At 44.0% G+C, this 10,064-nt stretch overlaps 1 protein-coding gene across 4 annotated transcripts in view; it reads right to left on the bottom strand.

Annotated features, from left to right (window-relative positions):
* Positions 1–1,609: 1,609 nt before the first annotated feature.
* Positions 1,610–10,064, bottom strand: part of LOC122556823 (drebrin-like) — a 213,175-nt gene continuing 204,720 nt past the window's right edge. For all 4 annotated transcript variants that reach the window (XM_043704031.1, XM_043704034.1, XM_043704032.1 and 1 more), the window contains 2 exons: positions 9,176–9,260; positions 1,610–1,986 (listed from right to left, as the gene is read on the bottom strand). In XM_043704031.1, coding sequence (XP_043559966.1) covers positions 1,922–1,986; positions 9,176–9,260 — 150 coding nt within the window. In that variant the 3' untranslated portion in view covers positions 1,610–1,921. The remainder of the gene's footprint in view (positions 1,987–9,175; positions 9,261–10,064) is intronic.

Raw genomic sequence — 10,064 nt, 5'->3', positions numbered from 1 at the left:
CACCCTACCGGGGGGGGACATCAGCTCCCTATCAGGGTTGGGGGAGAAGACTCAGTACTCCATGGTTTCCTGGTTTCCAAGCCCTTGTTGCTGCATCTGACCACCCAAACCCAAACCCCACCCCTCTCCACAAATCTCATGGTGACAGTCCCAGTGTTTGACTGGTATTGGTTGCCGTTCCCGTTGGTGCTGCTTGTCCTGGGGAGCTGCAAACCTGTGACTGCCTGGCTGTTTCTGGAGGTACACTTCCTGGGATACTGGCAGGTTTGGTCCACAGGAGGCCTGAGCTATCCCAGGTAAGAGCCCAATGGAGTACTGTTGTGGAAAGATTGTCCACTACTCAGAAAATTACCAGGAGAGACAGAAAATCCTTCACAAAGTTAAACTTTTATTTGCAAATACAAGCTGTGGCAATCAGAAAATGTCTTTCCTGTCTGCCCATCCCCATCTTCAGCATCTTCTGTTTATACTTTTCTAGTTCCCACATTTATCTGGTAGCATTAGCATAACCAATCATAATAGCTTGCTTTGTCTTTCTAAACTAATCATCTTCTGCCACACTGGTCTACTGCTTACACTTAACCTATCACATTACACCACCATTGTCTTTAGCATTAGCTCATCTATCATGTGATTTAACTAATGTCTATTTAACTACTATCTATCATAGTGTGCTACCATTATCTGTTACTTGAGCCCTGTAGCATTACATGACTAAGTTAACTACATAACTGCCAAATTAACTTCCATATATTCCATAATATCTCCAATCCCATGACCCAAAAATCAGTCATTTCTGTAAAACAGACATTTTTATGAACTGCCCTAAACAAGCAAAATTGAAGAAACGTCGCTAAATAATTCAGGTGGGTGGTGCATTGGGCACAGTGTGGCACCAGGTTTGTTACCAGCTTCAATTTAGCCTGCACTCCAAGTGACCCTTGACTTTACCCGACCTGGCTTGACCTTGAGTCACCATCCCAAAATCCAGACATATCCCAATAATAGTCCAGCCAAAGGTGCTGGATTTAAGGTACTGTCCCTGTAATTATGCCCTGACAGAACTGAGAACTGACAGATATGCTGTTTGGTCAGGCAGTTACTTATTTCTTGGGTTATCATTAATATATGTTCAGAGCTTTGGATATGTAGATATCACAGGAGTTGAGACGGAAGCTCAGCTGTGATCTTAATAAAATGGCAAGAAAGGATCAAAGGGCTGAATCATTCCCTAAATATTTATATTTTGGAAATCTAGCAAAATTAATAAATAGTACAAAATATATATGTTGCTGCTGCATGTTTGTCAAACAAAATGATCAAATGGTATTGGAACTGTTTTAGCCCAAGACAAGTTATAGCATAGGTTCATTCCGATTAGAGTCACACTGTCAATCGTGAGGTGTTTTTGGCACATGGTGCTTATTGCCAGCTCTTCGATGGAACTAACTGAGCAGTTCCATTCCAATTCTTCGTCCCCATAACGCTCCCAAAAATGTAGCAGACCCCATAGGGGAAGGGAGAGAATGCACGAGAAAATGAGGTGAAGAGAAAGCAAATCCATTTCCAGAGACTGTGATCTGTAAAAATGAGGACATGTTGGAAAAACTGGATTTTCAGAAACTGTTTATTTTCATACAACAGCAATTAGCATTTCACAAAATTTGTGCTTTTGAAAATGGTACTTGAAAAGCAATTGGTGATAGTTAACACTGCTAGTCACATCATATCAGCTTCAGCAGACTATCTAGCAGCTGTAAGTGGAATTAATATACAATAAGGTTAATTTAGAAAATAATACATTCAAATTATTACAATTAAAAATAGTAAACACAGACTAAAATTAAAACTTAGCAATTTTTGTCTTTTTCAATTACTTGAAGCATAAGTGTCATACAGAAGAGTAGCACGCTGAGTAAGATCAGTCTGCAGGAGAATGGTCCGGATCAGTGTCAGTATCATTGTCACAATAGGTAATATCAATTTCTGTAAATAGATGGAAGAAACAGTAAGTTGTCTGTGTATACAATTCAGGCACTTAAAACTCAGCACTGATCAGTTGATCTAGGTCCCCAAGTCTTTAAAAACGGAGTGGTTGAGAGGATAATTGAGACAGTAAACATCACGTGTGTCTTAACAGAGGGAATGAAGACCAATGGGACAGAGACTGTACGACACACAGAGCAGAGGGGTGGGGAAGAGAGTGGGTCCAAAAACAGTAGGTAAAACAGGAGGATTGAGATTACACAACAGAATGGCAGAGTAACTGTGTAGTAACTATGGGGACTTGTCTCCTAAGTAGGGAATCTTATAAACACCAGTAACAAGTTCACAAGCAGGTTTACAAAAAATGACCTATTTCCAACCTCAGCCTCCAAATTAATGTCATACTGCTTTCATCCTTTAGCAGGCCACACATTTCTGCACTACCAACGGCTTTTCTTTTTATTTAAAAGGCAAATTAAGACTACTTTGATTTGGTAAAACTTTCTATAAATAACACTCTTTTCTTTCAATAGGTGATATTTGTAGGAAAGAGAACTGTTACAGGACCCTGTGCATCTGAAACTCCTTTAGTCCTACAATCCTGATGAAGAGTTTATGGCTGAAACATCAACTCTCCTGCTCCTCGGATGCTGCCAGACCTGCTGTGCGTTTTCCAGCACCACGCTTTATCAACTGAAACGTCCTTTAGCTTTACAACCCTCCAAGATCTTGGCACTCTGACATTTCTGGCATCTTTTGCCTCCCTAACACAGTCGTTTTCACCAGCTCATACCTTACTCTTTATAATTTGTCATTCCTAAATTTTGCTGAGCGCAGGAAGATGTCTCACTGTACCAGTTCTTCACTCGCTGTAGCTAAAGCCACCTTCAGTGTAGTGTGACTGCACACCAGCTAAAAAAGAATCCACACAGTCACAAAAGGATGTTAGGATCCCTGTATTTAGGCCATTTGAACTTAGCTCTCTGGTGACAAAACCAATTTATATTAGGTGAATGTTTACTGAGTTTCATCACAAAGGTGTAGATTATAAAAGCAATAAAGTTTTCCTGATATTGTAGAGAGCGCTGACGAAACCTCATTTGAGCAATGCCTTCAGCTCTGACCACCTTAGAAAGGGCATCCTGCAATGTAGGGTCAGAAATGTCCATGTTTGTTTCATTGTTCAAAGTTCATATCAGTAGCAATAACTGGTTTTCTCATTCTGCCTTCAACCTAGAAATGAATTTGCAAATCTTCAAAGAAATACAAGGAAAGAAAACCCTACAGAACAGATTTGAAGTTTTGGAGTGCCTTTAATCTTGGAAAACACCTCTCAAGACACCTTACTTCACTGTAAGGTTATAACCGAGCTATATCGAGTGATAATGGGACAGATGGCTGGAAGCTCAATCAATCAGTCAGGTAGGTCTTCATGGAGGTAAGCTGGAAAGCTTTAGGAATGAATTCCAGACATCATGCCCTCGGTAGCCGAGTCTGGGCTCCCAATGGTGTACTTAAGACCAAAGTGAAGGAGCCCAGAAACTCTGGAGGGTTTAAGGATTAGAGGCAATTACAAAAATAGGGATAGGCTGTGGATGGGTTCAGAAACTAGGAAAAACATTGGAATCAGTGCCTAGGGATAAAGTTTGTGGTAGGGATGAAGAGCATGACTTTTAGCCATTCCAGTGTTTAGATGGACAAAATTTCTGGTCAGCTATGACTAATGGCGAGGGATAGTGGTCCTGGTGAGGGAGACCTTGGCAGTATTAGTTTTTGTGTGGAATTGGCTGTGTTTTTGGAAGATGTCACTGAGAGGACAGCACGCAGATGAGAATTCGATGGGACCAAGGATAGATCTTTGTTCGGACTCCAGGGATTCTGGTGTGGGAGGGGAAAGAGAAGCTAATGCGAGAGGGTCTCTGGATAAGACTGGGTAGGTAAGAATGGCATTGGGTGCATGGGTGACGTGTTGGAAAAGCACAGCAGGTCAGGCAGCATCTAAGGAGCAGGAGAGTCAATGTTTCGGGTAAAAGCCCTTCCTCGTTTCTGACGAAGGGGTTTTGCCCGAAGCATCAATTCTCCTGCTCCTCGGATGTTGCCTGACCTGCTGTGCTTTTCCAGCACCTCACTCTCGACTCTGATCTCTAGCATCTGCTGTCCTCACTTTCACCTGTGGGTGGGTGATGCCCCATTAACTGAGATACCAAAGCTGTGGTTTTAGTGCAGGGCAATGCGGCCCTCATGCCAAACACTGCAGACAAGTCAAGAAGAATGAGGAAGATGATTTTTTCAGTGTTACAATTGTGTCGGATATTATTTGTGAATTAGATAAGGCTATCAGAACTCTGGCAGGTTTGGAAAAATGAGTTGAGAGTTGATCATGGAGTTCTGGGAGTGGATTTGTGAGGCAACAACACATTAAAGAATTCTGGAAATGAAAGGGAAGTTGGAGATGGAGAATGATTGGAGAATTGACTTTAACTAGAGATTTAAATGGGGAAGGAAGAGACAAAGGTTTAGTGAGAGATGGCTTTAAGTCAGGAATGCAGACAGGAGAAGGCTAGGGCAGAGTGGGGGAATATGAAGAGGAGGCAATGGCAATAGAAAATAGAAGGGTTTAGGTTTAGGACTAGAGGAGATATCCAAAGTATTAAAGGGCAAGGTGATGCATGGATTTAGACAAATCAATGAGAATTTATAACTTGAGGCACTGGGGAAAGCAGGAGTCGTTGTTGGAAAGTGTTGGAAAGGATTGAGTGGCCAAGTTTTGAATGAGTTGGAAGGCTATCGAGAATAGATGGTGGAAGAGTAATTAGGCTGAGGAGACACTGCACCATTTCTAGAGGTACAACAGATCTACATTTTGGTCCTTGTTAAAGCTGTTTCCATGCAGTGCAGGAATTAGAGGAATCGGGAAACATTTAGTGAAAATGCAAATCTAGGGAAAGGACTTCTCTGGAGAAAATAAACAATTGAGTGGGTCACGTTTTAGAAAAAGTTAGAAATTTAGGTCAACATCACACCATCTCCCCTATTATGTAGCCCCTTTCAAACTCCATGATTAGAAACTGAAGTACATAATATACATTCTTAAGAGGGGGCTGTGGCCTAGCGGTATTATCACTCAACTTTAATCAGAAACCCAGAATAATGTTCTGGGGACCTGGGTCCGAATCCCACCACAGCAGATGGTGGAATTTGAATTCAATAATAAAATAAAATCTGGAATTAAGAGTCGACTGATGACCATAAAACCATTGTCAATTGTCGGAAAAACCCACCTGGTTCACTAATGTCCTTAGGGAAGAAAATCTGCCATCCTTACCTAGTCTGGACTACATGTGACTCCAGAGCCACAGCAATGTGGTTGACTCTCACCTGCCCTCTGAAATGGCCCAGCAAGCCACTCAGTTGTATCAATCGCTAGAAAACCACAACAAAGCAACGAAACCAGATGGACTGCCTGGCACCGACCTTGGAACTGGAAAAGACAACGGCAAAAACACAAACAGCCCTGTCGACCCTGCAAAGTCCTCCTCACCAACATCTGGGGGCTAGTGCGGAAATTGGGAGAGCGGTCTCACAGACTAGTCAAGCAACAACCTGACATACTCACTCTTATGTAATCATATCTTACAGGTAACACCCCAGCCACCACCATTACCGTCCCTGGATATGTCCTCTACCACCAGCAGAGGTAGTGACACAGTGGGATACAGTCGGGAGGGAGTTGTCGTGGGAGACCTTGACATTGACTCTGGACCCCATGAAGTTTCATGGCTTCAGGTTAAACCTGGGCAAGGAAACCTCTTACTGGTTACCACGTCCTATCCTTCCTCAGCTGATGAATCGTTACTCTTCGTTACTCTTCCATGTTGAACAACACCTGGAGGAAGCACTGAGGGTGGCAAAAGCACAAAATGTACTCTGGCTGGGGGATTTCACTGTCCACCACCAAGAGTGGCTGAGCAACAGCATTACTGATGGAGCTGGTCGGATCCTAAAGGATATAATGGCTAGACTGGGTCTGCAGGAGATGGTGAAGGAACTAACAAGAGGAAAAAACATAATTAATCTCATCCTTTCTAATCTGCTGGCTGCAGATGCCTCTGTCCATGACAGTATCGGTAAAAGTGACACAGCACTGTCCTTGTGGAGACAAAGTCCCACTTTCACATTGAGAATAACCTCCATCGTGTTGTGTGGCACTATCACCGTGTTAAATGGGACGACTTCGAACTGATCCAGCAGCTCAAGACTGGACATCCATGAGGCACTGTGGGCCATCAACAGCAGCAAGCCTGTACTGCAGCACAATCTGCAACCTCATGACCGGCATATCCCCCATTCAACCATTACCATCAACCCTGGTTCAATGGAGAGTGCAGGAGGGCATGCCAGGAGTGATATCAGGCAGACTAGAAGATGAGGTGTCAACCTGGTGAAGCTATCAAACACGACTACTTGCATGGCAAACGGTATCAACAGCAAGTGATAGACAGAGCTAAGCGATTCCACAACCAATGGGTCAGATCTAAGCTCTGCAGTCCTTCCACATCCAGTCGGGAATGGTGGTAGACAATTAAACAACTCACTGGAGGAGGAAGCTCCACAAATATCCCCATCCTCAATGTCGGAGGACCCAGCACATCAGTGCAAAAGATAAGGCTGAAGCTTTCGCAGCAGCCAGAAGTGCCGAGTGGGTGATCCATCTTGGGCTCCTCCAGTGGTCCCCAGCATCACAGTCTCCATCCAATTCGATTCACTCCACGCAATATCAACAAACAGCTGGAGGCACTGGATACTGCAAAGGCAATGGGCCCTGATAACATTCTAGCAATAGTATGAAGACTTGAGCTCCAGAGCTTGCCACTCTCCTAGCCAAGCTCTTCCTGTACAGTTACAACACTGGCATTTACCTGACAATGTGGAAAACAGGACCAATCCAACCTAGCCAGTTACCACCCCATCATTCTGCTCTCCATCATCAGTAAAGTGATGGAAGGGGTCATCAACAGAGCTATCAAGCAGCACCTGCTCAGGAATAACCTTCTCAGTGACACCCAGTTTGGGTTTCCCCCAGGGCCACACAGCTCCTGACCTCATTACAGCCTTGGGTCAAACATAGACAAAAGGGCTGGATTCCAGAGGTGAGGGAAGAGTGACAGCCCTTGACATCAAGGCCACATTTGACCAAGTATGGCATCAAGGAGCCCTGGCAAAACTGAAATCAATGGGTATCGGGGGCAAACACTCCGCTGGTTGGAGTCATACCTGGCACAAAGGAAGATGGTTGTGGTTGTTGGAGGGTCAGTCATCTCAGCTCCAGGACATCTCTACAGGAGACCCTCAGGGTAGTGTCCTAGGCCCAACAATCTTCAGCTGCTTCATCAACAACCTTCCCTCTGTCATTAGGTCAGAAGTAGGGATGTTTGCTGGTGATTGCACAGTGTTGAGCACCATTCGCCACTCCTCAGATACTGAAGCAGTCCGTGCTCAAACGCAACAAGATCTGGACAATATCCAGGCTTGGGCTGACAAGTGGCAAGTAACATTTGCATCACACCAATGCCAGATAATGACTATCACCAATAAGAGACACTCTAACCACCGCCGTGGGCTTCCTCCGGATGCTCCGGTTTCCTCCCACAGTCCAAAGATGTGCAGGTCAGGTGAATTGGCCATGCTAAATTGCCCGTAGTGTTAGGTAAGGGGTAAATGTAGGGGTATGGGTGGGTTGCGCTTCGGCGGGTCGGTGTGGACTTGTTGGGCCGAAGAGCCTGTTTCCACACTGTAATGTAATCTAATCTCATCTTAACATTCAATGGTATTACCATCATTGAATCCCCCACTGTCAACATCCTCGGGGTTCCCATTAACCAAAACTCAACTGGACTCACCACATAAACACAGTGGCTACAAAAGCAGGTCAGAGACTAGGGATACTGCACTGAGTAACTCACCTCCTGACTCCCCATACCCTGTCCACTATCTACACAAGGCACAAGTCAGGAGCAAGAGGGAATACTCCCCACGTGCCTGGATGAATGCAGCTCCAACAATGCTCAAGAAGATTGATACCATCCAGGACAAAGCAACTTGCTTGATTGGCACATCTACAAACATTCAATCCCTGCACCACCAATGCTCAGTAGTAGGAGTGTGTACCATCTACAAGATGCACTGCAGAAATTCACCAAAGATCCTTTGAACAGCACCTTCCAAAGACACGACCACTTCCATCGAGGTGGACAAGGACAGCAGGTACTTGGGAACACCACCCCCTGCAAGTTCCCCTCTAAACCACTCACCAGCCTGACTTGGAAGTATACCGTTGTTCCTTCGTAGTTGTTGGTTCAAAATCCTGAAATTTCCTCCCTACCAGCATTGTGGGTCAACCCACAGCAAGGGGACTGCAGTGATTCAAGAAGGCAGCTCACCCCCCCTTCTCAAGGGGCAACTAGGGATGGGCTATCAATGCTGGCCAGCCAATGACGCCCAAGTCCCACAAATGAATAAAAAATACACTGCAAGCTAATGAGAATTTTACAACACAGGACGAGATCATTTTGATCTTTAATCCCAAAGCCCTTCCTTTTTCAGTTCTGTTGTGAAGATTATGATTGAATTTGCTTCTGTTAATACATCTGCAGTCCTGCAAAAAAAACTTTTTTTTCTCAATTCACCTCCAGTATTTCTGGACATTTATTTTGAAAATCTGCGTTTTGGTCACATGGAAATGCTCTCTCCCTACTCACTTTGGGACAGAGGGAGTCCTAGAGAGAGCAGTTGAATGAGAGGTCCCAACTTAAGTGACCATAAAAATCCATGAGGTTCTTACATTTCTTACTGAGGGTTAGGATGGAGTCGAGGAGCTTGCATGTGATGCTGGGGAATGGAGTAAAGAGTCCAGGGTCATCTTTGCCGTCTGAACTAACCATAGACTGAAAGGTGAATTTGAGGGAGAAATGTCAGACTCGAGAATGAATTATTGCGATTGATGGCTCAGCTGATTATGTACCAGATCTGTTTACATTCATGCCCATTAGTCCTGAGGAGGGAAAGATGAGGAATCGATGGGAAGGGAAAGAATAAGTGTCAAATACAAATGATAATTAAACCATTTTGAATTGCATAAGGTAAACATACAACACAGAAAATCACTGAAGGGAATTTTCCAATTTCTCACCTGGTATTTTATTGGCATTATCCTCTACATATGTTTGGACTTTAATATACTCATCCTGTGATTGGTTGAAAAAATCTTGAACTGCCTATAGAATAAAAACCATAAAATTAATGAACTGCCAGGGTGTGACTGGGTATCATACGAGAGCTCATTCTAAAAGTGGATGACTAAATCGGCCCCACTTTCCAAGTTTATTTGAGCTGAGATTACCAAATGCAACAAAACGTAATGATTTTATTCTATGTCATTTCGAGAAGAATGCTTCTGTGAAGAGAAAATACAGAAAGGTATCTCAATGACCTGTCCCACCTCTACATGCGTTCTAAGTTATACCCATGTTCAAAGTCAATGAGAAAATGCTGGAAAATCTCAGCAAGTCTGGCAGCATCTGTAAGGAGAGAAAAGAGCTGACGTTTTGAGTCTAATTTACGCTTTGTCAAAGCTAAAAAAAGAAATAGGTATTTACACTAGGCTGAGAGAAGGTGAGTCATGGCTGCGGAAGCATAGGTAGCAATAAAGAGGTGACAATGACAGAGCATAGAGAGATGATAGGGAGATTAGGAGCTGTGCTGAAAATGTGTTGCTGGAAAAGCGCAGCAGGTCAGGCAGCATCCAAGGAGCAGGAGAATCGATGTTTTGGGCATGTGCCCTTCTTCAGGAATCATGAAGAAGGGCTCATGCCTGAAACATCGATTCTCCCGCTCCTTGGATGCTGCCTGACCTGCTGCGCTTTTCCAGCAACACATTTTCAGCTCTGATCTCCAGCATCTGCAGTCCTCACTTTCTCCTAGATTAGGAGCTGTGAATTACCAAGCCAGTGCTATGTGACAAAATATGTGGGGGATGGGGGGGGAGATGGGTGAAGCAGAGGCAAAATGAAAACAGGGGA

This window comes from Chiloscyllium plagiosum, chromosome 14 (assembly GCF_004010195.1).
Source record: "Chiloscyllium plagiosum isolate BGI_BamShark_2017 chromosome 14, ASM401019v2, whole genome shotgun sequence".
NCBI lineage: Eukaryota > Metazoa > Chordata > Chondrichthyes > Orectolobiformes > Hemiscylliidae > Chiloscyllium > Chiloscyllium plagiosum.
Note: the sequence above shows the minus strand (reverse complement) of the source record. Positions and strands in the feature narration are given on the sequence as shown.